This window comes from Eptatretus burgeri, chromosome 3, assembly GCF_056783735.1.
Source record: "Eptatretus burgeri isolate ZD-2024b chromosome 3, Ebu_testis_v1, whole genome shotgun sequence".
Classification (NCBI taxonomy): Eukaryota; Metazoa; Chordata; class Myxini; order Myxiniformes; family Myxinidae; genus Eptatretus; species Eptatretus burgeri.
The window spans coordinates 48,012,976-48,030,485 of NC_140963.1; the positions used below are offsets into that span (position 1 = coordinate 48,012,976).

Sequence of the window (17,510 nt, forward strand, 5' to 3'; positions counted from 1 at the left end):
GTTTCTCCTGCACACATTCCTGAGCTTTCCTACACTCACTGACCACCTACCCCATCTTATTCATGCTCCCCTGCCTTCACATATTACAGTGTTCCTGTGTGTAATTTTTCTCTGTCCGTTCACTTCCACCTCTCTATCCATCTGTTCACCTGTGCCGTTTAGCTCTTCCAGGAGCCTTTGCTTCTATCGAGAAAAAGCAAACAATCAAGATAAACTAAAAACAAAAAGTGAATTTAAAAGTGTCACCGTCTCCTTTGAACCGAGATAGGACTGATCAGAATTTATTCAACAAGTATTCCGCTTTTTGGTGAGAACTAACCGACATGTTTTCAGTGTTAAACTTATTCAGTTTCCACAACTGAGGGTGGTGGGTGTTCCAGGACAAGCTTGTTCTGTTTATTTTTTTTTTCTTTCTTGAAAAAGTTACGTGGGTACGGAAAACACATTCATCATTTAGCAAAGCAAGCTCCCTTCTTACCTTCCACAGGAAAACGATTCCGTAACAAAATATCCCGATGTAGAAAACTAACCTCCACCTGGAATGAAAGATCAACCGTCACAGTTTGAAATCTAAACCTGTTTGTGCAAAGCAAATATTTGCACTTCTTGAGTTTCGTTTGTCATGCAAAATTAACGTTGAAGGCAAAATGAGAAGCATCAAACGTCAATTTTTTATTTTTTTATGTCTAAGCATTTCAAATTTATTCCAATGTGTGGAAGGCAAGATGTAATGAAATATTGATGCCTGTGGGCCAGACAGGTAAAACAGGTCATCCACAAAATAATTGCAAAAGGGCTGATGGGGGGAATAAAACTTAGAAATAAAAACTGGAGAGGAGGAAATGGCAGAGAAGGGTAGGTATGAGAATTTGGAGAAAGGCTGGAAAGAGTTCAAGAACTCCACTATTTATGAGTACATAATATGTAGATGGCCCTGAAGTAACGGATAAGTTGAAACAAAAGGTGGAATGGAAAAGCCAAAGTGGTGAAGTGCTGGTTAGTGCATTAGTACAATTATGTTATTTCTTGCTGAGCATGAAAATACACGTGTTGGAGCCAAGAACGCATTATGAATTCAAAGAATCCAAGGTTTAAGTTTCAATGGCAACTCCCCCCTCCCCCACCAGCCCCCTCCCCACAAGTGTGGCAAGCCATTTGGAGACTTACACAGACTGATATGCAACTTCTGTAAGCATGTTTGCACCCTTTGGGATGAGAAGGCAAATATTAAGCAGTCTAGCATTTGTAATTCTCAGCATTCGGAATCAGAAGTATCCTATGCTGTCATTGCATAACTGTGTGTATAGCGAGTCATCTTGCGACTTCAACCACAATAGATATAAGTAGGCCAAAGCTTTTAATCACAGAAGCTCCCCTTAAACCCAAACCATGGTACAGTTTGAACAATAGTTTAAACTCTTACTGATGCCATGTCCAAAAGGGTCCCATCTACAAGTAGAGATTATATCAGCGAAGTTACAGGCAGATCAAAATTTCTGTGGTAGATTTTTCTTTTTAATGCTGGCATCTGGTAAGTCTAAGAAACAAGATTTTTTTCCCAGATCATTTCCAGTTCCAGGTTCCTCCACGTATGAGACTGTTTTGTGAGTTCCACCCTCCAGCTAAACAAAGCTAAGTTTCCTGGAGCAGATACGTTGTGTTTAATGGTTTTATTTTCATCTCTGTGTTTCTAGTCGTGTTTTCGTCCAATTTCCCATGTCAAACCATAGGCTACCTAGTTGTGTTGAATTGTCATATTTTGTCCCTGTTAAAGTCCGGCTCACTCTTCTCGGGCTCGGCTAGTCGGCTTGTTGCTTCTGTCTGTTTTGATCCCACGTACTTCGTTTACGCTCCTTTTATTCCAAGTATTGTCATTTCTGATCCCTCAGCTTCAAGTTTTTCCTTCCAGAAAGCTTGCTTCAATATCCATCTTGTCTATCCCATGCACACTTCCCTACCCCTCATTCTTTCCCACATCCATCATTTGTCCAAGTCTCCCTCTATTTTGTCCCTCAACCCTGCTGTTGGTGTTTCCCCCTCTCTTTCTGCTGCTCCGTTTGTTCTGTTATGTCCTGATCCATTCTGTGTTCTAGCTCTTCCATGAGCCTTGACTTTGTATCCAAAAATATTAGAAATAATTTGCAATTGATGGAGTCGATATGAAATGTTAAAGTATACCAGATGGTCCCATTATTTTTATCCTGCTGTTTGGCCAAGAAAAAGTCAAGGGCCATTACTTTAGTGCAGCTATTGTGTTGCCATGGTTAAACCGCTGCGCCTTTGTAAATCCGTGAAAGTGGCAATTCATGTTTACTCTTTTCTTCATCGCAATAAAATTTTCTTTGAAACTCAGGCCACATGATTTAAAATTTTCTTTAAAACTCAGGCCATGGTACCCATCCTTCCTTGTCATACAGAACTGCTCTTGAACTCTGTATTCTTTACACCTGAGAAGGTGGAGAAGGTTCTTTTAACCCTTGACTCTGACTCTGAAACTGGACCGGAGAGCATCAGCTCACGTGTCCTAAAAAACCTGCCCTGCTGGTCTTGCACATCTTCCCTCTGCCCTCTTCACCATATAAATTGCACGAGGTCATCTTTCATCTGCTTGGAAGTCCACCAACATCACTGCACTACATAAAAAGGTGCAAAAACTCAATCCTTCAACTACAGACCTACCAGCTTACTTCCAATCACCAGCAAGGTCATGGAATCCATCATCACAGTCGCTATGAAGTTCTTCCTTTTCTCAAACAACCTCATCTCAGATCACCAATTTTGTTTCAGACCAGATCACTCCACCTTCGACATGCTGCTTCCACTCACCCAACAGCGGATGGAAGCCCTCAATGTCAGACACGAGATCAGTGCTGTCTCTCTGGACATATCTCATGCTTTTGAAACAGTCTGGCATCCTACCTTACTCTCCAAACTGTCTGCCGATGGCATCCAAGGTCAATCACACAGGGCTTACTGACTTCCTCGACTCTCAGAGCCAACGTGTGGCACCGAATGGAATCCTTTCATCTCGTCTCCCTGTCAAGACTGGAGTGCCTCAAGGTGTTCTGGGCTCAGTCCTATTCCTGATCTTTATCAATGATCTCTCTGACTCTGCAGAAAATCCTTTTTATAAATTCGCTGATGACTATCCTGTGTCATGACAGCCCTAGTCCTTCACACAGGCAGGCCTCTTCTCTCTGTTATGAGCCTCTTCCCTCTCTTCAGACCTTGAAAAAAAAAACCACACACTGGTCAACACTTGCAATATTTCTTTCAAGCCTGACAAACCTGATACTCTCACTATCTCTCTCTGAATGTACCATCTGGCAAACCCTCCTATCAACTTTCTTAACAATCCTCTTGAGGAAGTTGTCATTCAATCTCCTGGGTCTCATTATCAGCTATGATCTTTCTTGGGCAAACCACATTTCAGAGTTGGCCTCCAAAGCATCCTCCATCGTACAAAGTCCTTCCTTGGCACACTGAACTCATCTCCAGCAATAGGGCCATCATCCACAGCTGGATGGAGTACTGCTTTTTCCTCTGGGCTGGCTCCTCAATCTCCCACGCTGAAGCTAAAGGCCCTGTCACACCTTGACGATTTAGCCAGCAATGGCAATGTATAAAAATGTATGTAAAACGTTGGCGTACGCTGAAATTTTGATGTTCTTTAAAAAGTTTTGGTCGTATTCGTAACGTGTTGGTCGTATGCATAACATATTAGTAACGGGCACAGAACTTTTCGTTGTCTTATAGATAACTTATACCAACGAATGCTTCGCCTGTTGTCGGCGTTCACAACTTATGCCCAACGATAGTTTAACTTAGGCATAGCGCGCTGCAAGTATCGCCGATAAACTTGTGGCGTAGCCTGTTAAAAACCTGCCGCACGCCGATTTAAATCATAACCGCCTGAGAATTGAAAGTGTCAACCACGCAGTCACACCTTGACGATTTAGCCAGCGTGTGCCGACCTATGAAAAATTTGCTGAACCAAGCTGGCACACGTCGAATACGGTATGGGTAAGTTGTGTATACGTTAAGAGCACGCTGAAAAACGATGAAGTACGCTGTCATATTTCGTGGTACGTTTAGTACGTCGTGAAATTTCAAGCATGCTGAAAATTTTACGACGTACTCGCCGTATGGCTCACACGTTCCACTACACTGGGAATAAGTTGTAGGCACGATATGCGATCGTTGACACACGTTGACACAAGTTCCTTGTAAGTCACTCATAAGTCAAAACACGTCGAGGTAATGTTTAGCATACCCGAAACTTATTTTCTCCGTCAAGGCACATTTTCTTTTTTTCTCCTTGGCTCCGTGAAGGCACGTGACGAAATATCTGAAGTTGTTGTTGTTTTTTTTAATTATTTATTTTTAGTCCATCACGAATTTTAAAATATATTCGGACATTTGCTTTTAAGTTTCAATGTCGACGTGACGATATCCTCAAACAGAAAATATTCACAGAGGAGGAACTAAGAATAAGACATGAGCAAACTGAAGAGGCAATCGGACGTGACGTAACAGCACGTGGCGAAATATCGGAAGTTATCGGGTTTTTTTTATTAAACGCTGCCAATACGCCATTATACGGTAGCTGTAAATTAGAAACACGTTCAGTAAGTTCTGTGGTCGTCCGGAAGAAGTCAATCAAATACGTCTACATACGTCAATATGCGTTGGAGGTACGTTACACATAGGTTCAAAGCACGTTACTCAAAGGTTAGAAATAAGTTTTGGGTATGCGAAGCATTAAGGCCCAGTCACACCTTGACATTTTAGCCAGCGATGGCAACGTATTAAAATGTATGTAAAACGCTGGCTTACGTTGAACTTTTGATGTTTTTTTTTTAAAGATTTGGACGTATTCATAGCTACTTGGTCTTATGTATAACGCATTAGTAACGGACACAGAACGTTTCGTTGTGTTATAGATAACTTATACCAACGAATGCTGAACCTGTTGTCGGCCTACACAACCGATGCCCAACGATAGTCTAACTTAGGCATAGCGCGCTGCACGCATCGTCGACGATGTCGTGACGTAGCCTATTAAAAGGCTGACGCACAACGATTCGAATCATAACTGCCGTAGAAATGGAAGTGTCAACATCGCAGTCACACCTTGGCGATCTTGCCAGTGTATGCCGACCTAAGAAAAATGTATCTAAAACGTTGGGGCACGTCAAATACGGTATGAGTAAGTTTGGTATACGTGAGTAGAACGCTAAAGTACGCTATCATACGTCGTAGTAAGTAGAGTACGTCAAGAAATTTTAAACATGTTCAAAATTTTACGACGTACTTGGCGTATGACACACGTTCCGCATGCGATGGGGATAAGTTGTACACACGATATGCGGACGCTTACACACGTCCACAAAGGCTACTTATAAGCTACCCATAAGTCGAAACACGTCGCGGTAATGTCTTTTTTACGCGAAACTTATTTCTACCTTATGTTTGACGTGCTTTGAACCAATTCTTTACGTAGTCCCAACACACATCGACGTATGTAGACGTATTCCAATGACGTCTTCCGGTCGACAAAAAAAATAAATTAATGTGTTTCTAGCTTACAACTGCCATATAAAGACGTGTTCCCAGCGATTTTGGGAATTGGTATATAAAAATGGTGTTCATAAAAGGGGAACCCAACAGTGTTTTCGAGTCCTTTTTGAGTCGATGTCCATGTCAGCATAACAGTATCAGTATCAGTATCAGTACAGTATCAGTATTAGTAGTAGTTTGTTCATGTTGGCAGTAGTAGGTGAGTGTGAGGGGGAGGGTGTGGGTTATGATGGATCCTCCTTGCGTCCGCGTGTCCACGGGTAGGAGACATCTTTGCACCATTGTTCGAAGTTCTTCGCGGCTAATTTTTTATGGGGCTTTTTCAACAATGAGCTATGGCTTGTTTTTACGATTTAGGTCTATTCATAACGGGTTGGACAAATGCACAATGAACTAATAATGTGCATAGAGCGCTTCGATAACTTATAGACACGGTATACCAACGAATAATTATCGTGTAGCCGGCGTTCACAAACTATGCCCAACGATAGCCTAACTTATCCATACCGTGCGGCAATTTATCTTTGCCAGTGACGTGGGGTTTGCTATTCATAGGCTGCCACTCAACGATTTAAATGGCTGCATCTTCACTATTGAAAGTAGACGCTTGCGCTCAACAATTGGATTTTTTTTTTTACACTCAACGACTTTTAAACGGTACCACTCAGCTATTTTCATTGTTTACAATGAACGATTTAAATTGCTGTCACTCGCCTTTGTTTTTTGACGCTGGCGCTCGGAAATTTTAATCGTTTCTATTGAACGTGCTAAATCGCTCAAACCCCACTATTGAAAGTAGACGCTTGCGCTCAACAATTCGATTTTTTTTTTACACTCAACGACTTTTAAACGGTACCACTCAACTATTTTCATTGTTTACAATGAACGATTTAAATTGCTGTCACTCGCCTTTGTTTTTTGACGCTGGCGCTCGGAAATTTTAATCGTTTCTATTGAACGTGCTAAATCGCTCAAACTCCACTATTGAAAGTAGACGCTTGCGCTCAACAATTGGATTTTTTTACACTCAACGACTTTTAAACGGTACCACTCAACTATTTTCATTGTTTACAATGAACGATTTAAATTGCTGTCACTCGCCTTTGTTTTTTGACGCTGGGGTTTGGAAATTTGAAGCGTTTCTTCTGAACGTGTTAAAACGCTCAAACTCGACTATTTTAAATAGACGCTGCCGATGGACAATTGGAATCATAGCCAAGCTAGACATCGAAGTGTGAACATCCTCGTCATGCCGAAGAAAAGTTTGAAGAATGCTGCAAATAAGTGTCCTGGCCGTGGCCGTGGACGCTGACGCAAGGACGATCCATTATTCCGACGTCTTTCAGCCTATGAGTAACTTAAAAGTAACGTCTGTCGACGTGTGGCAACGATCGCGTAACGTGCCAACAACACGTTAATCATAGGTTAGAAATAAGTTTCGGGTATGCTAAACATTACCTCGGCGTGTCTCAACTTATGATTAACTTACAAGTAGCATGTGTTGACGTCTGTCAACGATCGCAGACCGTGCATACAACTTGTGGCCAGCGTAGCGGAACGTGTGAGTCATACGCCGGCATACGTCGTGAAATTTCAAGCATGCAAAAAATTGAGGACAACCGAAAAGTACAACGTTTAAAGCCAGCGTACAATGACGTATGTGAGTGTTTTTCAGCGTGCTCTCAATGTTATCAAAACTTACCCATAATGTATTCAACGTGTGCCAGCGTTTTAGAAAAAATTTTCAAAAATCGGCATACGTTGGCTAAAACGTCAAGGTGTGACTGACTGGGCCTTTACCTCGACATGTTACGACTTTTGAGTAACTTACAAGTAACGTGTTCGACGTGTGTGCAACGATCGTATAACGTGCCTACAACACGTTACTCAAAGGTTATAAATAAGTTTCGGGTACGCTAATCATTACCTCGACGTGTTTCAACTGATGAGTAACTTACAAGTAACGCGTGTCGACATGTGTCAATGATCGCATAACGTGCCTACAACTTATGGGCAGCGTAGCGGAACTTGTGAGTCATACGCCGGCATACGTCGTAAAATTTCAAGCATGCTAAAATTTGAGGACAACTGCAAAGTACAACGATGAAAGCCAGCATACTACAACGTATGGCAGTGTTTTTCAGCGTGCTCTTCACGTATACAAAACTTACCCATAACGTATTCGATGTGTACCAGCGTTCTAGACAAATTTTTCATAAGTCGGCATACGCTGGCAAAATTGTCAAGGTGTGACAGTGCCTTAAGTATTACTTCGCCATTGCTGACATGTCAGTGGTCTCATTCTTCAACCGTGTCCTTTCTGGTCTTGCACCCTTCTGCCTGGTGTTGCCTGGTGTTGGCTTAATCGTTAGGGTGATGGGCTTTGGATCCTAGGGTCCTGAGTTCAAATCCCGCTCAGCTGTTGAATTAATACCAGGTGGGGTTAACTCGGCCTGTCTTCCTTCCAAGGTCGGCAAAATGAGTGCCAGCATGCTGGTGTACTGTGTCGGAGTGGCGACCCATCCAGGATTGTGCTCAATAGTCAAGGAGACTGCTTAGGCAGCATCAACGCTCTGCACAGAGTATGGTCCCGATGGATGGATGGAATAAGATTACTCAATATGTAATCGATGGCGGAGGTTAATTACAATGATCAAATCACTTATACAATGCTACTTATAAGACAGGTGCCATGGTACCACCACACTTCACAGCACTCTCAGTACCAGAGTAGAGTTCAGACATCAGATCGATCAGTTTTGGTGGCACCCCACGAAGACCAAGAATCCTCCAGAGGACATCCTGATTCACTGAATCGAACGCTTTACAGAGATCAACATAGGCTGCAAGCAGCCCCTGCCGAAACTCTCATCTGCGTTCGGTGAGGACACGAAGAGCAAGGATACGGTCAATCGATGACCTCTTTGGTGTATAGCCTGACTGCTCTGGATGCTGGTGCTCAAGCAGATGGTGGCGAACCCTATCGAGAATTATCCGAGCAAAGAGCTTGCCCGGCACTGAGAGCAGCGTCACCCCTCGGTAGTTGTTGCATTCTTGGCGATCACCCTTCCCTTTCCAGAGAGGAACAAGGCCCCTCTTCCAATCAGTTGGGATGATGCCTGTGTTCCAGGCAGAGCACAAAACTGCATGCAACGACACGAGTGCAGCATTTCCACCAGCCTTGAGAAGTTCAGCATGGATGCCACAGATCCCTGGAGCTTTGCCCCATTTCAACCAGTTCACTGCAGCCCTTGTTTCCACAAGCGAAGGTGGACCACAGTTGATTTGAGGGTCAGCAACAGGGATTGTAACACCCTTGACGTCCACCTCGACAGCTGGGGGATCAGCCTGGTACAACCACTCAAAGTAACCGGCCCAGCGGGCCTTCACTTCAGACTCCTCTGTCAAGAGCCTAACACTCTCTGCTCTAACTGCAGTGCTCCGAGGAATGGGCTTGGATGAACGCAATGCGCAAATTCACCTGTAAGCGGGACGAGAATCACCTATCCACAGGTGACGCTCTACCCCCTCACAGATTCCTCGCACATAGGCCTCCTTGTCCACCCTCAGTGCACGTACCGTTTTACGCCTCAGCTCCCTGAACAGCTCAGCTCTGCCATTCAGCCTGGCCCTGCGACTCTGGTCAATGGTATCCAGTGTCCCTTGAGAGACAAAATTCTTCTTTGCCCTGCGGTGATTTCCAAGACATCCACCGGCAACATCAAGGATGGTGGTCTTGAAGGCACTCCACAACTCTTCACGACCCCCCAAAGCACCCAGACCCCCCCCCAAGTGTCCACTCAGCCTGTTCGCAAACTCCTCAGCTACTCTCTCATCCCTGAGCTTGGCAACATCCAGCCTAGGCTGGGATGGTACCATTCTCCAGGATTTAAGGTGCAGCTTTAGAGTTGCTACAACAATCCTGTGGTCAGTATTGAGGAACTGAGCACTCCGGTAGACCCTGCAGTTCTGGATCATCCTCCAACGACCGTCAATGAGGACATGGTCAATCTCCTTTGCCGCACCGCCAGCGTTGGAATACCAAGTCCAGCGATGAGCTTGTGGGCGCTGAAACCATGAACCAGCCACCCTCAGTCCATGACTTCTTGCAAAGTCAAGGAACTTAGTGCTATTCTGGTTCATAGTTCCTGATGCATGGGGATCAACACACGTCTCATAACCATCCCTATCAGTTCCAGTCGATGCATTGAAATCCCCCAAGACTAGAAGTGTATCTCGTCTGGGGCAATGATCAACCACAGCCTCGAGCGTGGCGTAGAATGCATCCTTCATGGTGAGATCAATCAGTCGGAGCATAAACAGAGACCAGGGAAATGACACCTAAGGAGTGACGAATCCTTAATCTCACAATACGCTCGTTCACTGGTGTTACCTCAATTATCATTGGGGTCAGCTTATTGGACACAGCTACAGCAACTCCTTGGGTATGGTAACCTCAGAGCGACCAGACCAATAGTAGGTGTAACCACCCATCATTATTTCTCCGCAATCCGGTCTCCGAACCTCAGAGAGAGCTGCAATCCCCATGTCCAAACGCTTGAGCTCAGATGATAACAGAGACAGGTGATCATCTTCTCTTAGGGATAGGACATTCCAGGCACCCACCCGAAGGGACCGCTTCAGGTTAATCCAAGGAGACCGCCGTCTGGTGGACGACACCTCAGTACCACTCTGACACACTCTCCCGCAATCTGACCCAGGGATGTTACCCCCTGGTTTCCCTCCTATCATCAAAGATTGGGGGTCCCGAAGGCTTTGCCCCAATCCCGTCATCCGGTGAGCTGCCCTGCGAAGGGAAGCTGCACAGGAGGTACTCCCACGGAGTGGGTTTTCAGATTTTTTTGTGTTTTTGTGTTTTGCGGAATGAAGGGTTTTACGGTGGCCGGAGTGCACATCCTGCCACCAACCTCCTAATACAAAAGTAACCCAACTGCAGGAGGACGTCCGCAGACACAGTTGGGCACTAGATATGGATGGCCGTTGGCTCACAAGGAGCTCCTCCGCCCTTTGAGGAAATCATAGGCTAAAATAGGACTATTGAACCTTTAGTTGATCTGGGCCCTGGCCAAATGTTGTAACCCAAATTTGGTAGCATTCTGACTGGTGGGTCTGGAGAAGAAGATGTTTGAATGAATTTACGTCAGTTTCCCAAAAATGATGAAATTGGCCATTTTGACCTACTTAATGTCATGTGACTGGAACGAACTTTGCAGTTCTTGTTACCAGTCAGGAGGGGAATGTTGCAAAATTTCAGCGGGATCGGCCCAGCGGTTTGGCCGGAGAAGTTGAAATAGGAGACGGATGGACGGACGGTGCGCGATGACAATACCTTATCTGGAATTTAAATTTCAGATAACATAATAATGTAGCAGCTCGCACAGTAGTTATGGCACCGCTTGTAAATTTGCATTCTTGACCATGTTTTCCTTTTTTTTCTTTCTTTTGGGGAACTGAAATAAACGGCAAATGTTATTCATGTTTGTAAGTTGAGATGATTTTTGAAACAATGTAACAAACAATGAGGAGGAATACAAATCCGTGAAAGAATATTTGATGTCAGCTCTGGCTAAGAAGAGAAACTCTTGACTTGGATGGAGACAGAGTTAAAATAAATGCTCAAGATCAAGGGCACGATACCCACCACGGCTTTAAGACAATGGCATGACTGAGTTTATCTTAATGTTGCATTTGACACAGACAAGCACTCTACCTTCTTTTCAAACTTTTAGCCTACGGTGTCGAAGTTCACTTCTTCTCACGGCTTGCTGACTTCCTTCACCTCTTATGTGTCAACGTGTGGCTCGCGATGGCAAACCTCTTGAAGAAATTCAGTCCCAAAAGCCAGGCTCACTGTTCACCTCCACTCAATTGTGCCTCTTTTCTCCCACCTGTAGAACCAACTTCCTCAGTTTGCTAAACCCCATTCTTCCATCCAAGACTTCAAGATGGCTTTTCAACTCCTCCTCCATAAGTCACCCACCCCATCCATACTCATATATTCCACCCTCATTAACCTTGCCCAAAATTCCTTCTCAGGTTATTGTGTTTTCTCCCCTCAGCCTACTTTTCCATTCATTTGTTGTATGACTCTTTCATTCACCCTTTTCCCTTCCTGTTCGTTCAGCAACTTTCTTGTTGTGTTTGAGCTTATATCCAGCTTGCTGTGTGACATGGACAAATCGATTCGATTTTGGTGAAGATCTGGATCTGGATCGGAGAACTTTTTAGTTTTTCAAGAGATTCTTCACCATTGAAAAATCGGGGCAAAACCAATATATAGCACGATATCTCAAAAAGTTATGGACGGATTATGACAAAAGTTGGTGGATGAGTTGGGTAGGTGACAATAACAAGCCGAGTAGATTTTGGTTGAGGTCCTGATATGGATCCGGCTTATCAGTGGAATCCAAAAAGTAAACCGTTTACCCTGGGGGAGGTATGTGCTCTCCAGAGTGCCGTTCGAGTTATGACTTTTAATAACTTGCTCCCCACCAACTCTATGAGATTTGAATACGAAAAAATGTTTTGCAAGGTGATCTTCATGATGTTCCTTGCACTTAGAATCTCTGCATATTGTTGTATTCTCTTACAATGTTCCCATTAAAACATGTTTGGTGTCCATATATACGTTTCATGTTGGATTATCCTACATGATGGCTATGTTTGAAAGTAAAGTTGTTTTTTTTTGTAAGTTAAACCAAGAACTTTGTACTTTGCTGATCATCTGCAATATATACTTATCAAATGAAATTATCAGTGAAATAGAATATAAATAAAACAAAGAAATGACTGAAAAACAAAATCGAATAAAAAGAACAAGAAAGAGCAAAAACTGTTTTCTCATGAAAGGATTTTTAAAAGGAAATATATAAGAGCCATCAAATTTTCCGGCTTTCCATCGTCTCATGTGGAAAATATATCTTAACCTTCAGAGGACCATTGAGAATTGAAACAAAATTTGTTGAACTTTAAAAGTGATTTGGGGCATACCTGCACCCCAATGGTCGTCGAAAGGTGAAAGAACAAACAAAAATAAAGGTACAATTAAAATTATGTTACTCAACTTCAGTTGCAAAGTCAATAATATTGTTACTGTTCTCGGAATCGTATGCATACAAACATACAGTTGTCCCGAAGTTAGTTATGCCATTAAGTGTGTGTGCAGATATATTCCTTCCTTGTGTGTAGTGGGAGGCAAAGGGGGTGCATTGCGATGTTTTTTTAGTTAGATTAATAAATCTTTATATCCCCTCCATCACGATCCACTGTCCACCTGCGTCTCTGGAGCCTCGTTTTTCCGAGGCAGAAGCTTCACGTCCGCAGTTCCTTTTCGGCTTCCCCGGGCATTCCAATTCAATCTTGGCTGTACCACCGTCCACCTTCCTCAAACACGCGTGGAGTGGGCGGGCTTTCCCGGCCTGGCCGAAATCCCGCCCATAAAGGGCGAGACCCCATGAAGGTCCTGTCCAATCAGGGTGGACGGTGACGTCAGCTTCGCCAAGGCCCCTCCCCGCCCAGGGGGATGTATAAATTACGACACCATCTTCAGAGTAGAGTGAGAGAGTTCGGTGGGTTCGTTGGCTGGTTGCAAAGAAAGAAGGAACGTCGTTGGTCGAGTTGGTCCCTTGGTTGTTGGTTGAAGAAGGAAGGTCATGATCATGGAGGGCCGCCCACGTCTCGCCTCGGCGGCCCATCTGTTGTGCTGGTCCGAGTACACCCGACCTTGACCGGGTCTCTCATTGGGTCCTGTCTGCTGCACTGTTCTACCTTGGACTCCATGCTTTGCACTCAGGCTCCTCCACAGACACGGTCTCCACACGTGCGGCTGTGGGCCAAACTGCCCAACCCCTGTTGGGTGCCGCACCACGGAGCATCCTTTCTCTCGGAACGTTCAGGTACCTAAAGAACTGCGACATCAGCTCCCTCCCTCCGTGGCTGCAAAAGTCCTTTGGCATTCAACTGGGTTTATTCTGTCTGAGTGTGCATCTGAGTGTGTGGCACCTGTCTTATAAGTAGCATTGTATAAGTGATTTGATCATTGTAATTAACCTCCGCCATCGAAGATGGACAGAGGTTACTGTTTTCACCTGTCTGTTTGTTTGTTTGTTTGTTTGTGAACAGTATTACCGAAAAACTCCTCAACGGATTTCGACGAAACTTGGTGGGGGGGATTAGGTATGGTCCAAGGATCATGCCATTAGATTTTGGACTTGGTCCAAAGACCAATATGGCCGCTATGGCGGCCATTTTAAAAAATATATTTGAATTTTTGTTTTTGCATTTCTACATGTTTCAAGTGATTTCCAACCAAAAAAAAAATTTGTTAGAGAAAAAAAAAAAACAAATTTTGCAACTTTTTTTCAAAAAAATTTCGATTTTATTTGAAAGATATTTGAATTTTTTTTAGCATTTCTACATGTTTTAAGTGATTTGCAACTTTTTTTTTCAAAAAAATTGATTTTTTTTTGGCATTTCTACATGCGCATCAATCTAGTTTAGTTTATTCAATCGTGGTTCAGTAGAGTCTGATCCGTTTTGACCTACAATGAATAGGATATCAGGTTCACTTAAGTGACCCAGCAGTATTGGCGGCAGAGGTTTTGCACTCCGAGTGCTCCCCCTCTAGTTCTTGCCTGTATTATTCTTGTGACAAGTCTGCTCTGTGTCCTCTTTTGTAAGTTGCTGTAAAATTGTCGCACTACATCTCTCTTCTGTCCCCTGCATAACACACCAATAAACCTGTTCCTGTACCACATGAATTTCCTCCTTTAGTGTAAATAAATTATTATAGAAATGTTCCCAGTTCGTTTTTGTCTTTTCCTTCATTGGTCCAGCATGGTTCGGATCTAAGTTCAGCCGGGTCTTTATCCCCAATAATCTGTTCATTCGAGCCGGTATGTCCTTGGCAGTTCCGCTCGGCTGCATCCGTTCCGGAGTTGGTAGTTGGTACTCTACCATAGTTGGTAGAGCGATCCAGTTCGGGCAAGGCATACCGAGGGTGTGGTTCCCCGGTAGTCAAAACCATGTGGTTAATTAAGTAACTTGGTTCTAGACAAGAAGACCCTACGCTACGCGGTTGAAGTATTGGCGTCCACGGTCAGTTAAGCGACCCGCCGCGTCATGGAATTATCCGTGAGCGACGGCCTACAATTCCGGGAGTCTGGTGGGAGACGACGTAACTTCCCCCACCTAGTGGTCGTTCTCGCAACCGGACCCCAGCCCGCAACAATATTTACATTTAATCTGTCTACTAGTCCATGTCGATCGATTGATAAATAATCATTATTTCTGCCACAGTGGCAAGGGTGGCACAGACATTTTCTTATCGAGTTTCTTTTTCTCACATTTGCACTCGCAAGATTGTGGAAAATAAGTCTTGTAAACAATGCACTATGACTGGCAGGTTATCCTAAAGCCCTTGACCCTAGATGTCTGCACACGCACCTCTCAGCTGTCCAGCCCTGGTTTGAATCTTGACTCAGCTATAAGCTACCACCCTGGTGTCTTGCATGCATGGATATGCATATCAATGTATGCACCGTCCCTCAGATGGACATTAAACTTGGCATCCCGTCTGCCAATGGACGTTAAAGATCCCACGGTGTCATTCGTGAAGAGTAGACGGGGTATCGCCGACACCCTGATCAAATTACATTGCGCAACTTTGCAAAGCAAGGTGGAAGGAAAGTAGAATTTGTTGCAGTTTGTATGCAGTGGTTTGATAAACATGAGAACCTCGAGTTTACCATGACAGCTCTCTCGCACATTTACATTCATCTTCCTCTGATAGATTTCCTTGGACGTTTTGAGGCTGTGACATACTGTTAAAGAAGCTACCTTTCTTTTCTGTTTATTTACTTTACAGGGTCCAAGGATCATACTGGAGCTGCCACACACATCTCACACAAACGGACATACAGACGAATACATGAGACACAACACAAGACTGTTAGATGAGACAAACACAGTCACCGAGCTTGGGGGATGTGCCGTCACTTCCCGAGGCACTCTGGGTACCAGTGACGGCACAACAATGGCGCCACCTTTCTCATCGCACTCAGTGGGGGGAAAAGGAATATCCTCCCCATGGATGACAACCTACTCTCAAGCCAAAGAGAGTATAGCGACATGATGTGTGAAGTATAAATTAATGAACACAACAATTAAGCCTCATGCATGTATGATAGAAGCTTCTGTGTTTAAGGAGTGTTTAATCAATCACCCTACAAGTAAACATTTTGATCCAACTGGCTGGCTGGTTATGCAACGCGAGATGCGGAAAGGAAACTGATCAGCAAATGCTAAAGGATTCTTGGGGTTGTTGTTTTTAAGCAGAAAATGGAAAAACATTTTCTTCAAAGCAATTCAAATTTCCTTGGTGGACCTGAAAATTCCGTGAGCCTATCAAATAGTTTAAGATGTTACATGTTCTCTACATGAAAAAATAAACAAAATGGTAACCAACTTGCTCTTAAAAACAAACACGTGAAATTTGTCTTCGTTCATGAAATGCGTTGTACTGGTCTCTCCTAACACACATTTCATACATCGAACGATATGTGCTACATCCAAGGTGTGTCTGACAAATGGCACTCCATTGAGAATTTTTTCATTCCTCTAAATGAATGGAACAAGAATTCCAAACATTCTGGCCGAGTTTCAAAAATAGTACAAGGCACACACAACAACCTGTCTCCAACAGACTCTACCATTCGAAAAGCAAAGCCAATGATGCAAGCATTGCATTATATTCTTGCACTTTTCCAAAATTTGTCATAAATATTGGGAATATCAGCTCTACATAAACAAGCACCGATACTTAAAGACGTACCGTAAGAAGGCACGGCCATAACCAAAAATGGAAAAATCAGGTAGGGTGATGAAATGGCAGATGGGCGAAAAAACAAAACAAAGAATTCAGAAATTTTGCGCTTGTTTCTGCTGTTTCAGTTCATATGTGTCAATAAGATGTTTACTCAACACCTACACATTGGACAAAACCGTGCACGAACTTAAGTTTCACTTTCACAAAGTTTTAGCTCTGCCATAAGTTCTAAAACATGTATAATAAACAGGATAAAGGTAAATCGGGTGAGTACACAACTAGGTGCGTACACTCTGATGCAGTGAGAGTGTATTTCTGCATGAGCAGTGAACTGTGTTACGGCTGGGAGGGTAACTCACATGCTTTCACAGAATTTGGCAAGGACACTGGCCTTCTCCTGGTTGCGCCGCCGCCTAAACCAGCGCTCGATGATGCGCTCTTCTAGGTCCAACTGCTTGGACAGACCTCGGAGCCTCTCGTCATCGGGACTCTGGAACAACACCACACAATGATGAATTAGACGCTTAAGAATTAAACAAAGAAAACTTCTTGTGAATCGGTTGTCAGAAACACCTGATACCAGTCACAACAGAAAATGCAAATGACCACTGTAACACACTGTTATATGACAGCACTTTCAATAATTTCCTTTTTGACAGTTGGGATAGACCTCTACAGTTCATGTTAAAAATGGAAGCTCATATAATATTGTTGCGGTTCTGTAAAATTGCATGCCTCCAAGGCAATGGCACACAACATACAGCGATCCCAAGGCAGTTATTTCAATCGGATGTGTATTAGTCCTTTCCATATGTCTGGTGGGTAAAGGGGAAAGATGCGTTGTGTGGGACTCCTTCAGTTCGACTTCTGGGACCTATTTAATCTTCGGCCCATGCAGTTCTTCCACTCCTTTGCTACACCCCTTTCTCTCACATGAAACATGCAAGCAAGCAAGCAAGCACGCAAATCAGTAAAGACTAATAATAACCAAACAAGCATGCCGCGAGTGCCTCGTATGCATTTGCGCGCTAATTTTCCATTCAAAACTGCGTGCCAATTCTCAACCGCCATTTCACCTCACACC

At 43.7% G+C, this 17,510-nt stretch overlaps 1 protein-coding gene across 2 annotated transcripts in view; it reads right to left on the reverse strand.

Moving 5' to 3' along the window:
• The window catches only part of LOC147029815 (ceramide synthase 6-like), a 90,342-nt gene that overhangs the window by 42,348 nt on the left and 30,484 nt on the right, over window positions 1-17,510 (reverse strand). For both annotated transcript variants that reach the window (XM_085873168.1, XM_085873169.1), the window contains exons 3-4: window positions 16,786-16,916; window positions 479-536 (exon numbers count right to left, since the gene is read on the reverse strand). In XM_085873168.1, coding sequence (XP_085729294.1) covers window positions 479-536; window positions 16,786-16,916 — 189 coding nt within the window. The remainder of the gene's footprint in view (window positions 1-478; window positions 537-16,785; window positions 16,917-17,510) is intronic.